Source organism: Mastigoproctus giganteus, chromosome 10, assembly GCF_048544385.1.
Source record: "Mastigoproctus giganteus isolate SK-2022 chromosome 10, ASM4854438v1, whole genome shotgun sequence".
Taxonomy (NCBI): Eukaryota; Metazoa; Arthropoda; class Arachnida; order Uropygi; family Thelyphonidae; genus Mastigoproctus; species Mastigoproctus giganteus.
In genome coordinates, this window is record NC_143584.1 from 177,894,127 (window position 1) to 177,919,162 (window position 25,036).

Below are 25,036 nucleotides of genomic sequence, written 5' to 3' on the forward strand. Positions count from 1 at the left end.
TGTGCTATCGTGGCGGCCGAATTCGCCGAAAATGAATCCATATACCATCTCTGGCATTACCTGAATCAACAGATCCATCATTTACTATCGCAGATCTACAGAACGAAATCCAGGCGATGTGGTACAACATATCTCCTGCAGTGTTCAGAGACCTTATAGAATCCATGCCTTGCCGTGTGGCGGCGGTACTGGTGACAAGAAGAGGGACATACCTACTATTAGGTAGGTGGTCATAATGTTTTGACTGGACAGTGCATTCAAATATATATACATTAACTGTGACATATTAAATGTAATATTTTAAGTTCAGTTGTTTTGGATACTTTAATGTGTACTTCTGATTTAAAAAAATTGCAGCAAAGAAATTTTGGTAAGAAGGAATAAAACAGAAATTTTGAACTCAAAGAAATTCATAACGCGGTACATCTAAAGTAGCTGTAAGTTCACTCTGAGAAACACAGGAAGTGTTTTCTGCATTTATGAAATATCGCGAGTGTCCTTTTCAATGCAAGATATCAGTTGTTTTATTTTTCCATCTAATGTTTCACCATTACCTCGTAAACTTTCAATAGTTTATTTTCGTTGTCATATTTCGAATTAAAATATGGCCGGCCATACTGATATAATCTGTATTTGTAAATAACCTTATGGACTGAGTCTGCCGATTGTGACGGACCCTAAATGATTAGATAAAGCATTCGTTCTACTAACGCATGTAGTGAAATCCGATTAAGACGTTTCTGAAGGGCGCAACTTCATCTCAATCTTCACTTCAATGTTCTATGATCAGTTTGAATTTTAGATAATTCAAAAATCCAGGAAAGCGAACTGAATCCTCGTTTGATGAACTAACCAGTCATGTCAGGCTTACCACTGTGTTCACTATTAGTCAGTGAAATTCATTGGCACTTGGACTTAATAATATCCTCAACTTTTTAAAGCATTTCAAAACTTTTTTATTCATTTAAACATTAATAATAGTTTAGCTTTGATGTTTTATTTATTTTATTTGGAATGTGTTTTAATATTTGTTGGCTTGACCACAAACTGTTAACTGTTAGCTTAGATGTGTGTACATATATGTATAAAGACACATCCATTTAATGTAGAAGTTGGCAGATCAATGAAATACAGTTTCGTTAATCTACCAAGGAAATACAGTTACGGTTTTCCGATCTGATAGCCGTGTCTAGGTCTGGCTGATGGCCAGATAATGTTATTTACCAGAGTGTTTCATCCCAACTATGAGGTTTGAAGAAGGTGCTGCGACCGTCTGGAGGTTGTTCTTTGTGGTTTTGGATGGACTGTTAATAGTCGTTTGTGGATGATGAATGCCATGTAGTATATTGACATTCTGAAGAATTATGATTTTCTGAAATGGATAACAGTATGAGAAAGGCCCTTTTCTGCTTCAGCATGGCAATGCAGCGTGTCATACCTTTTAATAACTAATAACTTGGTGTGAAACGATAGGTGCAAAAAATACATGACTGGACTGCACAAAGCTTTGACCTTAACCCCATTGAATACCTTTCAGATGAACTGGAACGTCGCCTTCTGGCCAAGTCAATAGGCTCACAACCATTAGTTGAACTGACAGCCGTGGTGAAGGAGGACTGGACCAAAATACTGCCTTTCTGTTTTATCAAAAATACACATTGTGTAATTAAGGTCAGTTAAGGTAGACCAAAGAATTAGAGGAAAATCTTAATCAGTTATGCACAGCTAGTAAGGATTTTGGACTAAAGATGAATATGGCTAAAACAAAAGTAATGATGAACAAGTATGCCACAGAAAGGGAAATAATGATTGAAGGAGCAGTGATTGAAAAGGTGGAGTCATATACTTATCTGGGACAAGTTATTAGCTGTAATAATGATAAATGGCTGGAAGTCAAGAGAAGAATAAATTTTGGATGGATAGCATTCAGGAAATATAGTCACATACTGAAGAGCAATATCCCAGTTTGTCTGAAACGTAAAATAATGAACCAATGTATACTCCCCACCATGACTTATGGAAGTGAAACTTGGGCACTCACCAAAAGAATGGAAGAGAAGCTGAGAACTACACAGCGAAGAATGGAACGAATCATATTGGGAATCAGACTGTTAGATAAGAAGAGAAACACATGGATTAGGCAACAAACTCAATAAAGGACATTCTTATCAAAACTAAAGAACTAAAATGGTCTTGGGCAGGACACATAGCTCGAAGACATGATGACAGATGGACTAAGAAAATAACAGAATGGTATCCAAGAGGAGCTAGAAGAAAACCTGGAAGACAAAGGCGGAGATGGATAGATGAAATTCATGAGTTTGTGGGTAGTAAATGGATGTCCAGTGCTCAAAACAGAAGGAACTGGAAAGTTGCTGGAGAGGCCTTCGCCCTGCAGTGGATTGAAAATGGCTGATGATGATGATGAAGGTAGACCAACATTATTAAATATTCTATGAATTAAAGGTTATTTTCAAGATGAAGCTGTCTGATTAGTTTTGGTAATACAGTTTATATATATTTATCGGCGCCAACTCCTGTACATGTATGCCAAACCCTCAGTATTATCTTCGTTTTATGTGCGTATGGGTGTGTGTGTGTGTGTGTGTGTGTGTGTGTGTGTGTGTGTGTGTGTGTGTGTGTGTGTGTGTGTGTGTGTGTGTGTGTGTTTGCGTGCGCACGTGGATGTAAGGAAGCCTTTATAGAGATGGTGTTTACAATATCCTGTTGGCTTTCCATTTACAAGAGCTTCTTTTTCAATGTTCTTAAGGTATTGACGAGAAAAAATTCCAACATTTCCACTGTCATTGTCAGATAATGGCAACGTGCAGTTTATCCCTCCTCTTCCATGATCAAAACCAGTAACTTTCAGTCTTACTGAAAGTCACTTCTCTTTTATTGAAGAATCTCTGTCTGATTCTTCAATAAAATGCAATTGTCTGAACCCACTGTTTACATAAAAGGAGAGGAAAACTGAGTGTTCAAAGTGATATATAAATATTTTCAATCTAACTCTGAGCCATCAAGTTGCCTTAAATTATGACCAGAGGTGTTACAGCTGTTGCAGGTGATGGTTTCTCATACCATGAATCCCCCCACGCCATAATGCAAGATGGGCAAACAGAACTCAAGAGCGCGTATATATCAGCACAGGATGGATTGTTTAAATAATAACAATAAAATTCAATTTCATACTACTAAATTATAAAATCGGCGCAAAAAACTCCTCTAGCTTACTGAGCAGCAGTTTTTAAAATGTCAATCATAATAAAATATCAGATTTGAACAGTGTACTCAGTTTCTTGTGTTTACAGTAAGCAAGTAAAATAGATGCAGGACAAGCATTGTTTGGCTGGTAACATTTAAATTCAATTATCACAGGAACAGATTAGGTTGTACCCACCCTCTCTCGTAGTACAGTGCATATAATCACCGTCCGCAAACACTAGCAAAGGTCTGGGTTCGAATCCTGTCAATGAGGTGGGGAACTTTATGGGGATTTTTCGCAACCGATCTAAGTTATTCGAATTCAGGTGGGTCGCATAGCTTTATCCCCTGGAAACTAGGGTTTTTCGTCCATCAAACATGCAAATCGACAACAACTCACAAGCAATTTACAAACACAATATACTGACATCTCATATCCTTAGCCCAGCAGTGGTGGCATGGCACTTGACAGGTGGCTTTCAAAAATAATGTTTCCGCGTTATCCCTTTAATTAATGATTTAAAATCTGAAATTATTTCTAGCTTCCTAAATAAAGTCCAACTTTTACTGCGGTGGTTACTGATTTTTCTTCTTACGCTTCCCACGGAGTAATTAAATGAGAGTACCTGTCAGGTGCCGCGCTATCGTTTGCGCAATACATTTGCCATTTGCATGAAAAGTACCGTGGGTACTGACATTGTTAGGAAATTTTGAAAAAATATGAAAATACGTAAATATTCAATTTTGATAAAAGATTTTTAATCTTAAATTGTAATCTGAGTTGAAGCAATATCACCATCCTTTAAGAGCATCTACAGAAACATTCAATGCAGAAATAATGTTTCAAGTCCATGAATGCTGAGGTGAAACTTCAAAATTATTATCCTGATAAATTTCAGTCGCACAAGTACATAGAGTGAGGAGCACGAGAGAATTATGAATTAAAAGCATTCTTACAAACATCGTTGCAATTGTAATTATAAATGCTTTTAATTCTTCACTTTAGTTATAAATAAATTGACTGCAATTTTGAAGGCTAAAAAAGAACACCTAAAACAGAAGAAAAATAAAAACAAAAATAATGAAAATCTAAAAGAAAATTGGTAGACATTTCGAGAAAAACCGGATTAGAGACTCTTTAATAAAAGGTCATGCAATTCACAAACATCAGCGATTACTGTTACTCGTGAGGAATATTAAAATACAGGAAGGGGTATATACTCTGCGTTCTTTCCTCCAATAATTCACTCGCATTAATAACTCCCAATCAGGGAAGATAAAACGTGCCTATGACGTCATAATGACGAAAACGTCACAAACTTCACTGTATATCTCTTAATGGACTATATCAACATCAGTATCTACTCTCTTTCTCTCTATCTCGAACAAACAAATATGTGATACTTTTTTTTTTATGCATGGACATTCGTCGAGTAGTCGAAGTTCGTTGCATCAGCACTTTACAAAACGACCGGTGGAAACCTTCGGTCTAGCGTAGGTATCCGTCAGTTGAGCGATGCTAGTTGACCCGTGCTGTTGCAATCTATCTATAGAGTTGGTATTCTCTTATTCGTTAAGCATTAACTTATTTGGTTACTACAGAAAGTCACAAAAAGAACTAAAATTACCTTGGATTATAACAGAAACTGAACCGAAGGTATGAATGGAAGTGGAAGCTTGAAAAATATAATTTTTGGTTTCCGTTCGCTTCTTCCAATCCGAGAGTGAGCAACGACTTTTTTCTTACTTCAGTCAAAACAGCCATCTGAAGTAACGCAACTATGAGCAGCGATATTAAATCTGTTTTTTCTGTTGCCGATTATGTGGTCTTCTGCCTTGTGCTGGCCATTTCAGGAGGCATTGGGATCTTCTATGGTATTAAAGATCGGAAGGCATCGAACAGCCAAAACTTTCTAATGGGAGGAAGATCAATGAGTGTTTTGCCAGTTTCCATGTCCGTCCTAGCAAGTTTCATGTCGGCCATCACCCTTCTCGGCACCCCTTCAGAAGTTTTCCAATTTGGTAGTTCTTACGTAATCATACTATTTTCATTTCTGATGGTGATCCCGGCAACAGCGTATCTCTACGTTCCCACTTTCCACAAGCTGAACATCACCAGTGCATACGAGGTAAGCGACTTTAAAATAAATTCGCAAAGTCATTTCTTATAAATATTGTTTACTTGAGATAAAGACTGTGACAGTCCCCCACCTAGTTAAACAAAACACTACTTTAGTTTTCATAACACAAAAATTGTTCACTATGAGGAAACTGCAATCTCTAGAATTCAACTACGCTCCTTCTCTTATTTATGATATTTCAACATAAGTATTCTAATTACTTCCTGGCCTTTCTTGTCAAGGGAACTGATTCTTTATGCCTCGTCTATGTCGTTCCCCACCAACATCGTGGCCCTGCGAGTACTCGAAACCAGGTAGGTGTGTGTGTGCGCGCAAGCAAGGAAGCATCCGTGACTCAGTGAATTTATTGCAAGAAACTAGTTTAGAAAGGACTGTTCGAATCCTGTCTGCCAAAAAATGCATATTTCCTCTAAATTAACGTGAAATAAATTATTTAATTAAATTACCAATAAAAACAAAAGTATTTACCTATATCTGCTATTTTACATATTTAATCTCACAAAATTGTACGTTAACTGTTTCATAACTTGCATTGTCTAGATCATTCTTTTGCATTTTATTTCTGCTTCTTTTTTTTTCTTTTCTTGGTACAGTTTATTGTGACGAATGGTTTCAACTCTCTTTCAAAATAGAGTATTTTTAAAAACATTTTTAGAACTGTTTCACACTTTTAAATTTAGAGTAATACAAATACGTGATACATTTGAAGTGCTTCAGATATAGAATAATTTCGGTTCCCCAAATTGATTTGATGTTTTCTGGGAGAAAAACTCAAGTTTCCAGGAGAAAAAAAACCATGCTATCCTCGCCTGAGACCGAATAACTCAGCCACGTTGTGAAAAGGGCCCATAAAAAATTCTCGTGTCACCACAAGGCTCATAAAAATTCATCCTATCATCGATGGGACATGAACTCGGGTCTTTTCTACCTAGTGTGAGGAAGCCAGCGATCCTACCAACTGTGCTACCCTCAAAGGCTGGTGCTGTCCGAGAATGGTTCATAGACATGAATATAGAAAAGCTGGAATGGCTCGCAGAATGCCGATTGTACCCTGTAAAACACCTATGGGATGAAATTAAATGTCGGATGAGAGCCAAACAACAGGTCCCAAGTCAGTAGCTCAAATGATAACTGTTCTACGGTAGGAATGGAGGCCAATGCCCGCTTCAGTCTATTGTTCTCTGGTGTAAAGCACTCTACGCAAGAGAGTGGAGAAGTGAGTGACACTAATGCGAAATTGACATGTGTCTAGATACTTTTAGGAGGGTAGTATATTTATGGATTAATGACTGCCTTCCTTAGATACTCCAGTTTATGAACTAAGTAGGGGTCTATAAACTGCTCATATTCCTCCAAAACCTTGCTTGAAAGACATAAGGGGAACAGTTATGTTCCTGTTCCAATTCGGTTCAATTAATGGAGACGTATGATAAACTTAAACTTCGTTATAAGTTAAATTAAATGTGAAGTACATAATTAGCTACTTCATAGAGAGTTGTTGGATTAGCAATAAAGTTATCCTAATATGTCATATTTCAATTGAACAGTAGAACACAGATTTGACACTGAACAACAGCTGAGAGGGACAGCCTTCTATCAATTCAAAAAGGATCCAGAGAAAGTCCTATTATTTCCAATCAATAATATTAAATTATGGTTAATGAAGCAATGCGTAAGTGCCTTCATGCAAGGGTGGTAATTGCTTTAAGTTTATTCGCAAATTTATTGATTTCCAAATTTATCTGATATGAAACTCAAATAAGTGGTTTTCATTGGGCCATGGATAAGAAAACTAACTTCAGATTAACAATTTTAAGAAACAATAACCACGATTAAAAGAAGTAGCCTGGATTGGCTTAAAAACGTTGCTCATAACTCCTTAGACTCTTAGAGAACAAGAAATATGCCGATTATGAAAGTATCGTTCATAATTGAGAAATTCGAATTCAAAAACTGTCGTTAAACGATCCTAATTTTCAGAAGATATACTAAATAAATTATTATTAAATTAAAAATAATTAAGATACAGATTTTATATTCCCACAATTTTTTTTTCTGGAAAATCTTGGTTCAGTCAAAGGAAAAGGGTTGGCAATTCCATCAAGATATAAACGAGACAGAAGATTTCCTCGAAAGTAGAAAGTAAATACAAAAATTTGTATGAAGTCCAATTACTTATGGTCTTTGGAAAGGCAGATATCTGAGTAATGAGTAAAAGAAAAATTACATAAATTGAATTTGCAACAAAAAACTGGAATTGATTCCAAGAAATCGTTAATCTACATAAATATTCGCATCTTCTATTTTATTACAAAGATATGGTTCTATTTTCTGCATTTTAATTGAGCTTTGTTGATTTTATTACAAAACGGTACACACCCACGTTTTGTTACTTGATAAATTAAATAATATTCAAAAAAGTGACCCGCACCCAGTACCAATTATCACCTTAAACACTGATGAATTCTTTGGGTAAAAAAAAGGACTCTATCCATTATAATAAGTTAAATAACTGAGTGTTTAAGAACATTTAATATTGAAAACATTTTTTTGCCTTACAAGGTAAAAACTGTTTAGAATCTGTCTCTTTAGAGTCTATTGTAACCTAACATAACCTAAATATTTTCTGGCAGCATGTTTCATTATCCGTTCAAAGAGCTACCTGGTCATCAATCTCCAGTCAGAGATCTTTGGCACATAACGTAATTCAAACAGGAAGATTACGCAATTATTAGCTCCTTTTAAATGATTTAATACTTATTTAAAAAGAAGGCTAATGTTAAAGTATTAATTGCACCATTTTAATTTGTCCCGGTGTCCCAGCAGTTTCTTTTCGAGACGCATAAATGTCTCGGTTCTCCGAAAAAAATTTTAAACGTAATCGTTTACATTGAAGTTTACTCCTCCCCCCTGGAAAAGATGCAGATTCGCTGCAGCTTTCCTTTAATCACTTCTTGGACTATGGACTCTTTTGAGCGTTCCTCGGACACTATGGAGCTTTTGCTTAGTTGGGTGTATTACAATAAGCAGTTCAGAAATCAACAACTTAATCTAACATCATAATTATTTCGTTTTTTTTTTTTATTTGTTTGCTTTTCTTTCAGTAATCTCAACTGATTAACGAGGCTGATCCTTATTAACTCTAGCCAATACCATGATCGGACCATATACAATTATTTTATCTGTGTGTACCACTGTACTTCACAATAAAGGATATTACGAGTATTTTAATGGACTAAGGAAATATCTCCATTGGCGACCGTACAGGTTACTACTTCATCTGAAGAGATCACCAACAAGAGGTATAGAGATCAAGTCCTAAAATCAATAGCCATTCCCTATACAATAAAGATTGCAGAAACAGCAATTGAATGGATAATATCGTAATAAGGCGTAGCCGGCATGCTGAATGAGGAAGATATAAAATCCATGGTTTACCATCATGTTTTCAGGACCTTAATCCAACTAAGCATGTGTTATACATACTGGACAAAGATATGGTTGGAAAATGGTCAAGCTAATTCAATCGAATGTTAATTGGGAAAGGTACAGGCAGTTTATACAGTTGTTTACTTTAGCGATAGATTCATCATTCTCCTTAGATGTAGAAAAGTTAAACTAAAGGGATTACAGTATGTTGTACAAATTGGTAGCAGAAGCAGCGAGCAGCTAAAAAAGTTGATGTAAGTGCAAAATCACACACTACACGGCCCATACTTAACGTTGCTCAGCGAAAATGCAGTAGGCTACCAAAACAGAAAATTCACAAAACAATGATCACATACCTTTGGAATGTCAAAATACGTAGATCGTAGATATAATGGTACAAATGATAATCACAGTGGCAGATTACTTCCAGTGTGGTGTCAATTCTTTACATTTCTGATAATCAGTCATATGCGATTAATGCTAAGAACGATTACCTAAAGTATATTCAGACTGTTTTATGAAAAGCTTTTTTATCTTATTTTTGTTACTACTGTATTACGATTCACCAGATAAGATATGATAATCCACAAAGTGATGTCGAAAGAGAACGGATGCCAGTCCTATCATCGGCAAATATTACTGACAAGGGAATGGAAAAAACTTTTCCTCTCTGTCGAATTCCTCACTAGATCAAGTGACACTGAAATTCGTGATCAGATCATTGATTCTGGCCTCTTATAATGGTTTTGAAGCTATCACGAATAAGAGAATGGTTTTTAAGCTATCAGAGGGATAAGAGATGTTCGTGTTCTTCAAGTAAAATAAAATTATGCTTCTTCAAGTAAACTACATATGCAGACTTCTAAACTAACAAGTAGATAAGCTATTTCATAACAAAACCTGATTCGTGTGTAATTTTTATACGTAATTTCAAATACATGTGGTGCGTGCAGTCATACAAGTTTTAACTACTGAAGGGCAATAATATCTAAAAATTCATATCAGAATGGTTGTTCTGTGTATAATGAATTGTTGCCCAAAATCATTGAATCTGATTTTTGGTTGCATGGGTCTCCCCCCCACCTCCTTCTGTCGGAGAGCTGTAAAGAAAGCAGTGGAATGCAGCAGGAACATGATGTATCTGAATCGCGAGTAGCAAGGCGATTATAATCACCTTGCTACTCGCGAGGGAGATACATCAGACCTTTTCCACACGGTGTGGAAAAGGTCCCTAAAAATTCCCTCGTCATCGACGGGACTCGAACTCAGGTCTTTGGCACCCGGTTTGGATAGCACACCGAGTGCTATCCACACCGGGTTCAGATCCCGTTGGCAGTGCGAGGAATTTTTATGGGCCTCTTTCACAACGTGGCTGAGTTAGTCGGCTTCAGGCGATGGTGGGACAGTTTTTCCTTCCAGCAAACAGAAAATCGACTACTCAACGCACACAACTTACCGACAACATATACTGCTCAATATGGCCTTATTGGCTAATGTGCCTAAAACCATACAACAACCACGACAACAACAAGAACAATAACAGCAAGTTACGTGTGTTTCTTTTTTTAAATTTATTTTTGTCTTGGAGACGCTGGTACTTCATGCATTTAATCATGCTATTTATAGTCACTATATACTTATGACCCATGCCCTTAGCTACCTCGATGAAAATTAAAAACAACGAACCATTACTGTCTTTTCCAAAAGAACCAACGAACCATTACTGTCATTTCCAAAAGAGAAACAAAATGTGGAACACAGATTTCAGCTGTGTTCGACATTTTGTTATGATAAACGTTTTCTTTAATCAGGTGACCATTTGTTATACGAGTACTTTAAAGGCACATCAGCGACTAGATGAAACTCTGAAGAGCCAACTTTGAAAGCTGGCTGTTAAAAGTTTCGGCATCAAATGGAAACGACCAGAACAACTGAAAAAAGAAATAATTATCCTCCTTAATGAAAGCCGACTGCCACACATTGTCAACCCGATTCAGATTGTGCTCCTAAAAGACAGGAGGCACTCAAGCATGCTGTCCGGGTTTGTCACTAAATGACTTTCACGTGTTTAACTGCTTTAAAAAAAGCTTAAGTGGAGTCAATAACAGCTGAAGGAATTTATTTTAAATGAAGCGATAAGAAGAAAGCGTAAATACCAAAGGGAACGTTTGACAGGTGTCATTTGAACAACCTTCCTAATATCCCCGTCCGACAAAAAAAAAAAAAAAAAAAAAAAAAAAAAACTGGATTCCCGTAAGACTAACTAAAATTTTTAAATTTCAAATTTTCTTTTTATACCCCGACACAGCTCCAAAGTGGTCATAGGTGTTTTTCGCAGCCAATTTTTATTTTGGTTGTATAATTTGGGGTGGGGAGCGTAGAGGAAGGTAAATCAAACTGGACCACTGGAAAAACGAATAAATCTAGCTTATTGAAAAAAATTACTAAGTATGCAGCTACGTCTTCATCAAGCGAGTGGTAATCCATCATATATGGATTATGATGCGAGGATTGCAAGAGACCATAATATGCCAGGATTGCATGAGACCAACTAACTCAGCTACGTTGTAAGAAAAACCAATGAAATTACGTCATTAACGGAATTCGAAGAAGAGCATTTTCCACCTGGTGTGGAAAGTACGGTGATTATATCCACTGTCCTATCAGCGATGGCAAGTGGACATCCAAACCATTTCAAAATCCGTCCTCCTTGTTATGTTTTAAATATGTTGTAGGGCTCCATAATATCACTTTGAGGAACCTTGTCATCCTTGCACAGCTAATATCCTTGAGCACTATCCTACGAAATATCTGAAAAACCTCCAAACAACCTCCCATTTGCCTTATATAGTATGTATCCATTCAAGTCTATGTATATTTTAACAGTTTTAACACTTTATCTTTGTACACAGAAGTCAAACATGATAACAGGGTCCACCATTATTTTCTAAAAAGCAATCAAGATAGGACATTGTGTTTTCCACAGCCGCGTTCGTAATTTCCGATGGAAATTCACTACTTCCCAATGGATTGGGTCCTTCAAATCTCGAAGAGTCGTTATAATAATAATAATTATTATTATTATTGCTTACAAAGTCCACCCCCTCCTAAAGCAGCCATGTGAATATCCTATATTTGTGAAGCACAGCTTCACAAATATAGGATAAATTATACAAAATATTATATAGCAGAAAAGGGTTAGAAAATAAAGTACTTTTATGGAGTCAGTTGGATCATATGTTAGTTAAGTAATAGTCTTGGAGTAGAAGCCATAGTAAGAGGAGTCGAATAACCATGATCCTTGTTCATGCAGGGGTAAAGAATCTATCTATAGGTGAAGCACAGAAAGTAATCCTGCCAAATATTTCGCTTTGTATGCTTTGCTGTTGACGAATTTACTTAGATCTATGTGAAGGGAATTAAGCTGATCAATATTACTTTTAGGGAACATGTTGCTAAGAGTGCATAGGTTGCGCAGTATGGGATGCAGGGGCAGCTAGGGATGGTTCTGGTTCCTATCTGCTCTTGGAGTGATAATAACTCTAGTTAATACAGGAGAGTCAATTTGTTTCAATATCAGCTTTGCCAGTGGCTGTGTAAATATATTGTTATTTATTATTCTGGCCCGCAAAGCTTTCACATCTAGGTTGGAATAAAGGGATTGATTGCCTGGTGGTTTCTGATTGGGTTTCTAGCAAGTTTATTATTCCACAGATAATAAAAATTCCTTGAGTCATTTGCGGAATTCGAATTCAGGTCTTTTCCACCCGGTGTGGGGATGAACGGCGATTCTACCAAATGTTCTGCTAGATATTTATTTTTGCTGACTTTCGATAAATATTTAATGCTATATTTATTGAATGTACAAATAAATTTAATATTGATTATTAAAACTAAACATTTTGACATTAATATCGTATTTAGAAATAACGTGGGCTTGAACTACGTTCAACCTAAACCCCCGAACTAATCATTCGTTTATGTTCCTGAAATAAGCAACAGAGGAAGTTAAATATCTGTACTTCCTGTTAAACGTCATCTCTCTCTCTCTCTACACTAAATAGCAAAGTAGGTGATACCGCAAAATAATTCTACAGCAAAAACAGAAATACAAACACTCCGCATACTTGCCTCTGCTACCTATGGATATATTTATGTTTGGATGCATCAAACCAACACCAATGTTTACTGGAGCCAATCTCCATAACTTAAAGAGAAAGCATTGGACACAAAATTCGATAAGCTTCCGCATCTGAATAACAGCGATATTCAGTGACTTTTACAGGAAGTTAAAGCCACATTACAATGTGAGGAAACAGAAAGCTGCGTCGATTGACATCAATCCTCTCGGAGCTATTTACTACCCACCTGCACGAATCAAGCAGTTTCATTTAAAAGATATCCGGCAAGAGAATGCGCGAGTCATTAGAAGAAATATGGACAACCCAATAGACAAATCTGCTTATTTTGTCTGCTGCATTCCTGTATGGAATGAGCCGCTTAATGGAACCAGTATTCAAAAGGAAACTGAAGCAAAAAAATAGAAAACCAATATTTAAAACGTTGTATGAACTGTGTTATCACAAACCACCAGAATAAAAGAGGAAATGAGGCGCCCGAAGTATTCAAATGACCAAAGTATCCATATATGACCCATGCAGTACCATATTACAGGAGGGCAACTGGTCACACAGATGAATACATCCTCTATACTCGCATTCCAAACAAATATGGCACAACGCAAATTTAAAACACAATTTAAACCTATTTTTTTATTTAATAATTGATTTTTAATTTAAATACTGCAGGTCATACCAGGCAACGTTTTTCCAATCTCAAAGTTGTTCAAGTCGGCATGACTGCTAACTACGGTGATGTTTCCGTATTCTCTATGTTATGAACTCCTCTGATCTTACGAATATGTGGTCATCCCATAGTATAAATTTAAAATTTTCTTTTTATGCCTTGCATGGAAAGAACTCTTGCAATCTCTTCGAAGATAAAGGCTGATAGACAATCTCAAAAATCTAAGCATCTCTGCACGCAAGATATTTGTGCAGAGATTTTTATATTTTTGAGAACTTTTACACAGAAGACAAAACATTTCCTACTGAGCATATTTTCATTGTTTCAGGGATCTTTTCTTACAAATTCCACATCCAGTTTCTGAACTTTCTCTCGTTTGTTCCCAATTTACATGAGTTTTCAAGTAGAATCATGTTCAGAGCTGCTGCTTTGAATTATTGAGTGTTATTTACCATTTAAAGCGGCCGATCGATTTCTTAAATTTTTAAAATTCCAAAAATAAACGTTTATTTAATAAACACTTTTGCATCCTAATATTTTGTCTCGTATTTTATTATTTTTGGACAATGTTGTTGTAGTAGGGTACTAAGGCCATATTGTTCCGTGTACTGTATTTTGTCCGTAAATTGTGGGGTCTGAGGTCGATTTTCTGTTTGCTGGAAGAAAAACGAAGTTTCCGGGAGGAAAAACCATGCTACCCTCGCCTGAGATCGATTAACTCGGCCACGTTGTGAAAAAGGCCCATAAAAATTCCTCACTTCAGCGATCGGTCTAGAACTCAGGCCGTTTCCACCCAGTGTGGGGAGGACGGCCACCTTACCAAACCCACGAGTGCCCTTTTTTTTTTCTTTTTTCTTTTTTTTGGGACAAAAACACAGTATTAAAAATGGAAATTCTCCTTGTAAAGACATTCAGTTTGACTTTTTATATTTTTTGTATCATATTAAACAAAGAAACAAAAGAACATAGAACATATACATATCCGTCCTACTGAAATATAAAGAAATTATCATCAGGAATCAAAACACTTCGGGAAAAAAAAATTCATTTCTTCTCTTTTCAACCTTTTCGATATATACCCGACAGAAATTAAAGCTAAAAATCAACAAGTGTCTGCAGTCTTCCCAATTTCCTCTTCTTCTAAATAGAAGAAAGACATGTATTGTCTTTTATTTAAATATTCTCAAAATCTGAATTTACGGGAAAGTGAATTAATCGAACGTCATCAAAGCATGCTATTATTTTTTTTCTCCTTCCTTTCTTTTCATTTTATATTCAATCCCTGCCGTCCGCACAGAAAAAATGTTAAGAAGAGCAAAAATAATGATAACAGGTTACCCTTTCAAACAATCCGGTAAGTTTGTCCCACTTCCCGAAAAGTGGGGCAAACGACTAGCGTGAACCTGTAGACCGGTGCATGTGTGTGTAACGTGACCGTGTCTGCCAGGTACGTCTGCTGTGACTACAGCTGGGATATTCGCCGAACGAATATCCAGCCAATCTCAGGTTAACCATCCCATCAACCAGGATTCCAACGAATCCCTCTTCTGGAACGTGCAACATTCGAAAAGTGTTAAAGTTCACCTAATGACTCCCGCAATATGCTAAACGTCGAAGTTACCTCAAATAGCACCTAAGAGGACGTTTTCAGGCATGTATGTCGACACCAAAAGCCTGTTCAGTATTATAGACTATGCTGTGTTTGCGACTACACTCATCATCTCTGCAGGAATCGGCGTATATTATGGCTACAAAGACCGGAACCGTGTTGAAACCCAGGACTTTCTCATGGGAGGTAGAACATTGCACGTGCTTCCAGTTTCTATGTCCATCCTAGCTAGCTTTATGTCCGCCATTACATTGCTGGGGGCGCCATCCGAAGTGTACACGTACGGTTCCTCATACGTATTCATAAATTTCGCATACGTAATGGTGATCCCGGTCACCGCTCACCTGTACCTACCTGTCTACTACCGCCTGGCCATCACTAGTGTATACGAGGTAAGAACATCATTCTTTCTTTCTCTTTCTCTCTCTCTCCCCCTATAACTAAGCACGTTCTATGTATAGCGTATTAGTTTGTATTTCAATACACTGTGCTCATGAATCTCGGTGGCTAATTGAGGGATGGTATTGAGTTACAAACGAAACCTGATCCACCAATCAAAGTTCTGTGACAAGAAATCTATTTATGGAACAAGAACATTAAAATGCAATCCAGAAAAATATTTAAATTTTCCTCTTTAACTACATAAGCATGTTGTTTTGGGTTGACAATTAAAGAAAGCGTAAAATCAATTTAGAAGAGTACATAAAATACAATGGAAGCGAAAAGTCAAGGGGTTATTACAGTTTCGGCGAAATACAATTGCACTGTAACAAAATATCCCCGAACAAACTTCCCCGTACGTTTTACTGTGTTACAAATACATGGCATTGCCAATGACCTAAATTATTAGCTCTTAAACCAGTCCCTCCACATTCCGAATCTATGAACAACGGCAGCATGATTGAGCTTCCTGACTTTAGGAAATAATTGCGTTACTTTTGCTTTGGTTTACAAAATATTTATGAAAAAACGTTCATTCGGGTGAGAAAGAAAATTCCTTACCAAAAAAAAAGAAATGGAAACAAACTGCATAACAAAAAATGTAAGCATATGCAGGTAAGAATATAATTTAATTTTCGCAAATGAGCAATAAAGACTTTTCCTTTTTACCATATTTAAATGGACTTAGGATCCATTAATCTGAAGCCTCCTACCAAATAATTCTTATTTTTATATATTGTTTGATATTATCTTTTTCAGAGCCTCATTTATGATTTCAGATGCCCAAAATTCAAAGCTCGTGCATATTTTATAAAAATAAAAAAATTGTCAAGTTCCATGTGTTGGGAAAGACGTGGTTGTCACACGCGTATTTTATTTTGTAAAAAGTATTGTATTTAGTAAGTTAATCTCCCACACGATAGAAATACTTAATAAATGGCGATGTTTCTCGATTCCAGTCATCAGGCAAGACACGGTGGCTGTTACTAACTGAACAGTCACCGGGTTATCTGTTATTTGTCGTATAGTTAAATATGCAACGTAAATACCATGTGGTCCCAACAAACAAAAAATATGGAAGATTTTCGTTTGAAATTTGGTATCCACTTATTTTCAGATTCTGGATGTTCACATTCAGTAATCACTTCAACAGAGACCAAGTTTTTAATAATTCTTAATATTTTTAAGGTTCAAATATAATTCAAGTTGAAAATGTAATTACACTCTCTTCAGAGTTCAATGTTTGCCAAGATTCCAGATGATGAAGTGATTCTTCAATGAAGTATAGCCTTATTTCAAATATACAGTTGAACTATGTCCTTATTTTGAGATATATGAATTGGCTTTACATAACAACACCTAATAATACCTCATGGGGGCCACCTTTTGCCGTAATTCAGCCCGTACACGTTTTCGCATGCACTCCACAGGTTCTGCAGGATGTCTTGTGGCAGTGCATTGCACAATGTCCCCAGTAATACCCGCACACTGCTATCAGGATAGTTGTAGCACCAAATGCCCTTTTCAAGTAAGTCTCAAGAATGCTCAATTGGTTTGGGATCAGTGAGTTGGACGGCCATGAGAGGACATAGCATTCACTGTCATATTCCCGAAACCAGTCAGCACCTGCCGGACTTTGTGGCATTGTGCGCTGCCTTCTTGATAGACGCCGGAGTTGTTTGGATACACTGTCATCATGAAGGCTTGTTACTTGGTCAGCGACAACAGGAAGGCAAGCATTTCCATCAAACCGTTGATTAACTGAGATCAGAGGACCCGGGGCATGCCACGAAAACAGTCCCAAACCATAACACCACCCACCAGTGCATCCAGATGTAATGACCTCATGTAGCTTTTTTTTTACAAATGCGGATACGCCCATAAGCTTGATAGAGTTGGAAACAGGATACATTAGACCAGGTGACAGATTTTCACATGTCAGTGATCCAGCGATGGTGCTGGCGTGCCCATGCAAGTCACAATTTCTTGTGTGTCTCGCAGTGAGCATAGGTTCCCCGTGACAGCCAGCGTCACAGGCTAGTCCATTCCTACACAAAAGGATATTGCTAATGCAAAGCCAGCTCGGTGTGTATATCTTTGGAAACTGGAGCAGAATAAAAACTGCAGAATTATAACGCCTAGAACTCGATTTCAAACGCACGCTGGCTTCAAGTATATTAATCGACAGAGTCAACTGAATGACTGACTGAGTGACAGTTTCTGTAGTTGTAAGATTTTCGGCGCATCCGCTACTTAGACCATACTCTGCCATAACCATTATGTCTGCAATTGTCTGTGTTCTATGGTATGATTTGCCAATTTGCTGGAAGAAACGCCAAAGTTTCTGGGAGAAAAAACCATGCGGTCCTCGCCTGAGACCAAGACTTTTCATGCATTAAGAATCTGCAGATAAGAAAACCCACTGCCATCAGTGGCAGTGAACAGAAGCTGACATCGTATTGATGTGGGATTTACTTAAAGATATAATGACTGCCAAAGGCAAGAGGAAAAGCTTTATGCTTTCGGTAAAGGTGACTGCAGTGGTCTCAGAAGCTTTTTAAACTTAATGCAATGGGACCAACTGATGAAGTTAGCAACAGCAAATTCTAAATGAGAACCATTCAGGGACATAATCGTAGAAGTTATATGCTTTTTATGCCAACTAAAGGATACCCCCTTTCAAGGCTTAGGCCTAAATTGATGTAAGGTAAACTGATGAGACTCGTGGAAGAGAAGAAAAAGGCATGGGAAGAATATAAATTATCAGGTTATAGAGAAGCTTACAGTAGATGTAAACTAGTCTGCAATCAAGTTGCAAAAGAAAAGTGGAACAGTAAGGCAGATTACGAGAACTCACTGCCAAGAATTCAAAAATAAGTAGCAAAGACCTCTTTACTCATGTAAACACAAGAAGGAAATGAATCATATTGGTACACTTGATATCGATGGTTGATGGTCCTGTTGACCTGAATAGGCATTTTGCATCAACATTCACACATGAATTTTTAGGGTTGTATTATATTCTAACAGGGAGTTGAATGGTTTCATGACATCATGACAATTGGGAAGAAAGTAGAAAAGAAATTGTCGAAGCTAAAAGTAAAAAAGGCACGTGGGGTGGATAGGATCTATCCACTTATATTAAGAGAGAGAGCAAAATAGATAAAGAAATCTTCAACCCTGATTATTGGGGCATTCCTGGATTCAGTAGAGGTCCCTATGAACTGGAGATGTGCAAATATTCCCAATTCATAAAGGGATCAAAGGGCAAGATGAGTAATTACAGATGTGTTACCTTGACTTCAATTCCCTGGAAAGTAATAGTCACTGGTTAAGGAAGTAATGCAGGACCGCCGACCGGGCTAGACAGGTTGGTAAAGTGCCTGCCTGGCAACCCAAAGGTCGCGGGTTCGAATCCCGCTTCGGGCTTGGATCAGAGTAAAATGCAAAAACTTTGGGAAGTGCATTATGGCCACAGAAGCTGATGCGCCAATAACTAACAAAAAAAATGCAGGACCATCTTGACAGGAACAAAATTATACAGAATTCACAGCATGGATTTTTAAGGGACAATCTTGTCCAATCAATTTGATACCATGACAAAGGAACCACATGCAAAAAATAATTTTGACATCATGTACTTAGATTTCAAAAAAGCTTTTGATATTATTGCACATAAAAGCAGCCGTACAAATTTGAGTAGTGTGCCATTAAGAGCAAATTACTGCAATGGATAAAGGGATTGAGTGGGAGAAGACAGAAAGTTGTTATCAATGGGCACTGCTCTTCTTGGACAAATGTTATTACTAGAGTATCCCAGTGTTCAGGGCTGGACTTAGTGTTGTTTTCTACATTGAATAATGATATTTATGCAGGCATATCAAGCTTAATGTCTAAATCTGCAGATTATACACAGGTTAACAGGGTGGTTACTGACAGTAATCAAAGTATGCTACTGCAACAAGATCTAGATAACATAGACGGATGAGCTCTGGAAATTGAAGGAGAAGTTATAATTGAAGTTTAACATAAAAGGTAAGGTACTGCACGTGGGTAGTAGTAATCCCAGTTTAACATACCGTGTACGACACTCAGAATGGTGGAGAATGAAAAAAACCTCGAGATCACTGTGCATTCAGATATGAAGTTCTCTGAGCAGTGCAGACAAGCTGACAGGACAGCTCATGGGGTTTTGTTAATAACATACAGGAATTTTGCCAGCAGGGATATTGAGATGATTAACCCGTCGTATAAAGCAATGGTTGGGCGACATCTTGAGTACGGCATACAGATCTGGAAGCCTCATTTTAGGAAGGGTATGAATCTGTTGGAACGGGTGCAGAGAAGATCAACAAGATTAGTGAGACGTACAAAGGGTACTCTTACCAAGAAAGGCTACAGTTCTGCAAATTGCAGCGTCCGGAGACAGCACTTGTGAGAAGATCTGATTGAGATTTCCCAGGCGTTGAATGGATTGAGTAAGCTCGATGATGATGAAATCTTTCAACTTGCTTAGATTACACACATGAGAAGGGACATAAATTAATGAGAAGGGACATAAATGTGCGGAAATTTGCTTTCAGCCAGCGAGTAGCTGATTATTTGAACAACCTTCCACCTGGTGTCGTAGGGGTGGATAATGTTGTAGGGGTGGATAATTTTAAAAAATTCAAGGAAGAATTAGACAAATTGTTAGAGGGGATGGACGAGTGATATGGGAAGTGAAGCTAGTTTTTTTTTTTTTTTTTGCTGATGCTTTATAAACTTACTTTCTTGTATCATATTCCATTACTAATAATAACCCAATCACCTTGTGAAAAAAAAAAAAAGAAAAAAGAAAGAAAATAGCCCATAAAAACAAGCGAGCTATCCGTGGGTCCTTTTACACCCCAGTGTTGGGAGGATGTTGCTTGTATGCACTGTGCTCAGAAATTTCTAGTAACCTCTCGAATCAAACCAATACTTTACGATGACTATAAAAAGTTAATCCTAAGGTAAATATATATGTACAGTATAGTATAATATCTTAAAAGATAAACTGGGTCACAATGGACCAGTCACATCACTACTAGCTTCATTCCGCCCTGCTTCTGCTTCGAGTATCTTAAAAAATTATTCAGCTTTCTAAATTATGAGGTCTCGAATACCTGGTGGTCCACAGCATGTGCCATAAGCTTTAGTACTTCAGCTCGATTATTAGGGTGCAACGTTATTTTTATACAGATAAAGAGAAGAAATCTGGGTAAGTTTCGATGGACACAATAGGAATACTGCATTAGCAGAATCCTTGAAAGTTTATCATTATAATTCTTACGCAAATATCTCAGTTGAAGTCTTGCTAGCCTTCCGTTGCTTTTAATCAAGAACCAAAAATTAAAAAACAAATAAATAATAATCAAATACATCACCGAAACCATATGAATCAATCAAACTGTCTTCCAGCTGCTGCCTCAAAAGTTACAAAAATGTTTTACTTTATTATGTGTTAAAGTCACTACGTGATAGGAGAGTGATCCTTCCGCTGCACAATGTTAATACTCCTTTTCAATATTCTGTTAAACAGATTTTTCTTTGCCACTGAAAATGTAGTTCAGAATGAACACGTATGACTAAGGTAAAAGAGGTTTTTCAACAACGTGCTGAGTCACTGACGTTTTTCGACAAATGACATTGAGTATCGTGACTCGGCGGTAAGATAATAGAAATCCAATTTGCAAGTTGGCTTCTTCATTTACCAACAGGGATGAATTACGACATAATGGCGCGAAATAAAACAAGAGGATGTTTATGGCTTATCTCGGGAAAGGAGTAAATGATTTTCCTCTAAGACACTTGGGGTTGTCATCCAGAAAAACAAAACAGTAACCATAGATATATTGGACCTTATCCTACATCGATGCATTCTTTATGAGCTTTTCTAAAGCCGTGGTTAGGCAGGCTGAGAAGGTTACGTTTTTTTTTTTTTTTTTTTTTTTTTTTTTGTCTCAGAAACTCGGATTCAAAGTCCCCAACACTAAGGTAAATCGCACATTCTATACCGCCATTACCCACACTCCAATAACCTCTTGAAAAAGCCAAACCCACGTGACTATTATATTTAGTTGTGTTCTTGTACACTCTCCTCGCGACTTAGACCAGACTGCGCTGTATATATTATGTCTGTAAATTGAGTGTTCTCTGGTCGATTTGACTGTTTGCTGGATGAAAAACCCGAGTTTCCTGGAGGAAAAACCGTGCTACACTCGCCTAAGACGACTGACTAACTCAGCCACGTTGTGAAAAACGCCTATAAAAATTCCTCCCGTGGATGACAGGATTTGAACTGAGGTCTTTTCCACAAGATATGGGAAGGATGGTGAGGCTCTTTATCTTTTAAACTCCTCTGACCTTATGTGCTTGTCTCGTAGTATAACCAGAAAATTTACATTTATTTCTATTTAAGTATTTCTTAGAATGTCAAAGAAACTACTGTAATAGTAGCATATATTAGCCACTTTCCATATTAAAAAAATCTCAAAAGGAATAGAATAGACAGTGAACTATAATTTTCAGAGCATTCAAAAGATGAAACCAGCTAAAAATCAAAATAGAGGATGTAGCTAAAATATGTTTATACTGTTATCTTTGAAACTTTCGTGCGGTTCTAAGTTCGGACATCATATCTGTACAGAGACCATTCGTCAAGCAGACATAAATTTTAGATATAAATAAACCTTTAGACATTGCTCAGAAGCTGCTTAACTTCCCAGGTTCTTATCAGATTCTCATTTCTTATGCACACATACATAAGCAGCAGAAAACGCAGACAAAGAGAGAGAAAAATGTTTTTTGAACACCATGTATTTCAATAAAATATGAGGGCTGCTTGAAAATCAAGGTAATACGTTTGGCGAAGAAATCGCTTGACAAAGGAACTGTCCCTACCACGATAGAAAATGGCAAGATAAAGACACGTAGGTAATATTTATTTTCTTCTTATAAGACGCTACCTGTCTGCGTGGGTAGCACAGTGGTATCGTCACCGTCCTCCCCACACCGGGTGGAAAAGGCCCAGGTTCGAATCCCGTCGATGACGTGAGGAACGTTAGTGGGCTTTTTCCACTCCGTGGCTGAGTTAGTCAGTCTCAGGCGTAGATAGCAAGGTTTTTTTCCCTCAGAAACTGAGGTTTTTTCGTCCAGCAAAACAGGCAACTCGACCAGAGAACACACGCAATTTACAGACACGAATACGGGTTAATGTAATCATTTACGGGTAACCCCAATATAGTAATTTTTTATAAGACGCTACCCACCTTTCTTGTCCTTAGGAGGCTAAACCAGAATGTCTGCCCTACTTGAAACGTGGGACAAATGGAGAAGCGCGAGCAGTTATTCGATTTCTGAATGCCAAGGAGACTAAGCCAACAAAAATTTAACTACCAGCTGTGAATGATTCAACATTGATGTCCAAGACATAAACGGAGAGATGCTTTTTTGAATTTCCATGCAATAAAAGCACGACAATGCAACATCACTATCGTCTGTGCCCCTGTGGGGTGCACAGTTTGTATTATCACCGTCCTCCCCATACTGGGTGGAAAAGACCTGAGTTCGAATTCTGTCAATGATGCCAGGAATTTTTATGGGCCTTTTTCACAACGTCGCTGAGTTAGTCGGTCTTAGGAGAGGACAGCATGGTTTTTTCTCCCGGAAACTGGAGTGTTTCGGCCAGAAAAACAGAAAGTCGACCATAGAACACACGCAATTTTCACACAATATACACGGAACAATATGGCCTTAGTTGCTGATGCTCCTAAACACACAAATATAGCGTCTTCCCTAAGAGAAAACAAGAGTACACAATGGAATTCTGTTATTACAAGTACTGGATATAACAATGTCTGATAAACCGTATATTATAATGTACTGTTAGTTTAATAACATTAAATATAAAGAGCGAAATACACTGTATAATCAAAACGTCATGATAACCTATCAAATAGCAGGTATGTCCTCCTTTTTCCGCCAGTACCGCCTCCACCCAGTGAGCCATGGACTCTATAAGAAGGTGTGTTGTACCACGCCATCAGGATTGCGTCCCGTGGATCTGCGTTAGTCCAATGGTGGAGGATCCAAACGCCGGATCTGTCGATACAGGTAATCCCAGAGATGTTCATACTCGGCGAATTCGGCAGTCATGGTACTACTGTAAATCAATTTCGGCGAACCACTCTCGAACAATACCGGAAACTCAGGGAGCATTATTCTTCTGGAACACACCTGTGCCATGCGGATATATCAGTCACCACGAAGGGATATACCTCATTAGCCCCAATTAATAGGTAGTTTTAGCATTCAGAATGCGGGGTAGGGATACGAGGGCTTCAACAGATTCCGAGAAAAACGTATCCTGTACCAAAACGTTGCCGCCACCTTCCTGTTTCTGTTGGATCAGAATATTCGAGTGGTTCCTCTCCTCAGTTTGTCGCCGTATCCTCCACGCACTGACCACATGTTATGGTAAAAAACGTGACCATCGGAGAGAAAACTTTTTTTCTGACGTAAATGGTCCAATGACATCGTTCCTGATCAAACTTTGGGTGTCGTTGGCAATTGGCACCTTGACGAGGTGCCTACTGCAGAGGCTCATACGGAAGAGAGTTCGTCGGATAGTGGCCTTCGAAACGCCCTGGTCGTCCCGTAGTTAAAGTCCACGGTCAGCCTTTCCACCGTTTTCTATCAGTCGGCTCGCACAATGCGAAACAGCTTATTTACCACGACAATCGATGAGCGTGGATGCCCGGCATTGATCCTGCAACTACTATTCTGTCCGGTATCCGTCCACTCTTGGAACACCTTAATTACAGTACTCCATGAACATCCCACAAAATTCACAGTTTCCATAATACTGCCGCCCTTCAACCGGTACCCGACAATCATCCCTTATTCGAAGCCCGTCAGATCACGTCCTTTGCCCATGTCAATCAAGTACTTCGTGTGGATTCCAGGCAGCCGGCCTGGGGTACTGGTTCTCGCTGTCACATGTATGGCACCTGGCGGGGAAGAACGGCCGATTGGTAAAAGACCGAGGTAATCATATAATGTTTTTATTGAACAGTTTGTTTAAATAGTTTTGGTTCTACTAGAGCATGGAAAAACACGATTAAAGTATTTTAATTTGGCTTGCTTTTCTATTCCTAATTTTGTGGATCAGCAACCAACATTTAGTTGTAATTATGGACAAGCTGGTTACTCAGTGAACAGTGCATTCTGTCGAAGTTACTTTCCATCGATACACATAAAAGGTACTTTTTAATTAAAGATTATATCGATGGGAAAGAAACGGAAAAGTTTGTTCACACAAACAAAATTTGAAATGACAAATTTCTTTTGTTTTCTTCAACATTTATGCGCATTTACCCTG

The 25,036-nt window shown here is 37.8% G+C and overlaps 1 protein-coding gene across 2 annotated transcripts in view; it reads left to right on the plus strand.

Moving 5' to 3' along the window:
• Positions 1–4,988: 4,988 nt before the first annotated feature.
• The window catches only part of LOC150079575 (sodium-coupled monocarboxylate transporter 1-like), a 49,172-nt gene continuing 29,124 nt past the window's right edge, over positions 4,989–25,036 (plus strand). The window contains exon 1 of one of the 2 annotated variants that reach the window (XM_090384117.1): positions 4,989–5,336. In XM_090384117.1, the coding sequence (XP_090240243.1) occupies positions 4,989–5,336 (348 nt within the window). Of the gene's footprint in view, positions 5,337–14,994; positions 15,585–25,036 lie in introns of those variants that run through there. The other variant, XM_090384116.1, reaches the window with a different exon arrangement.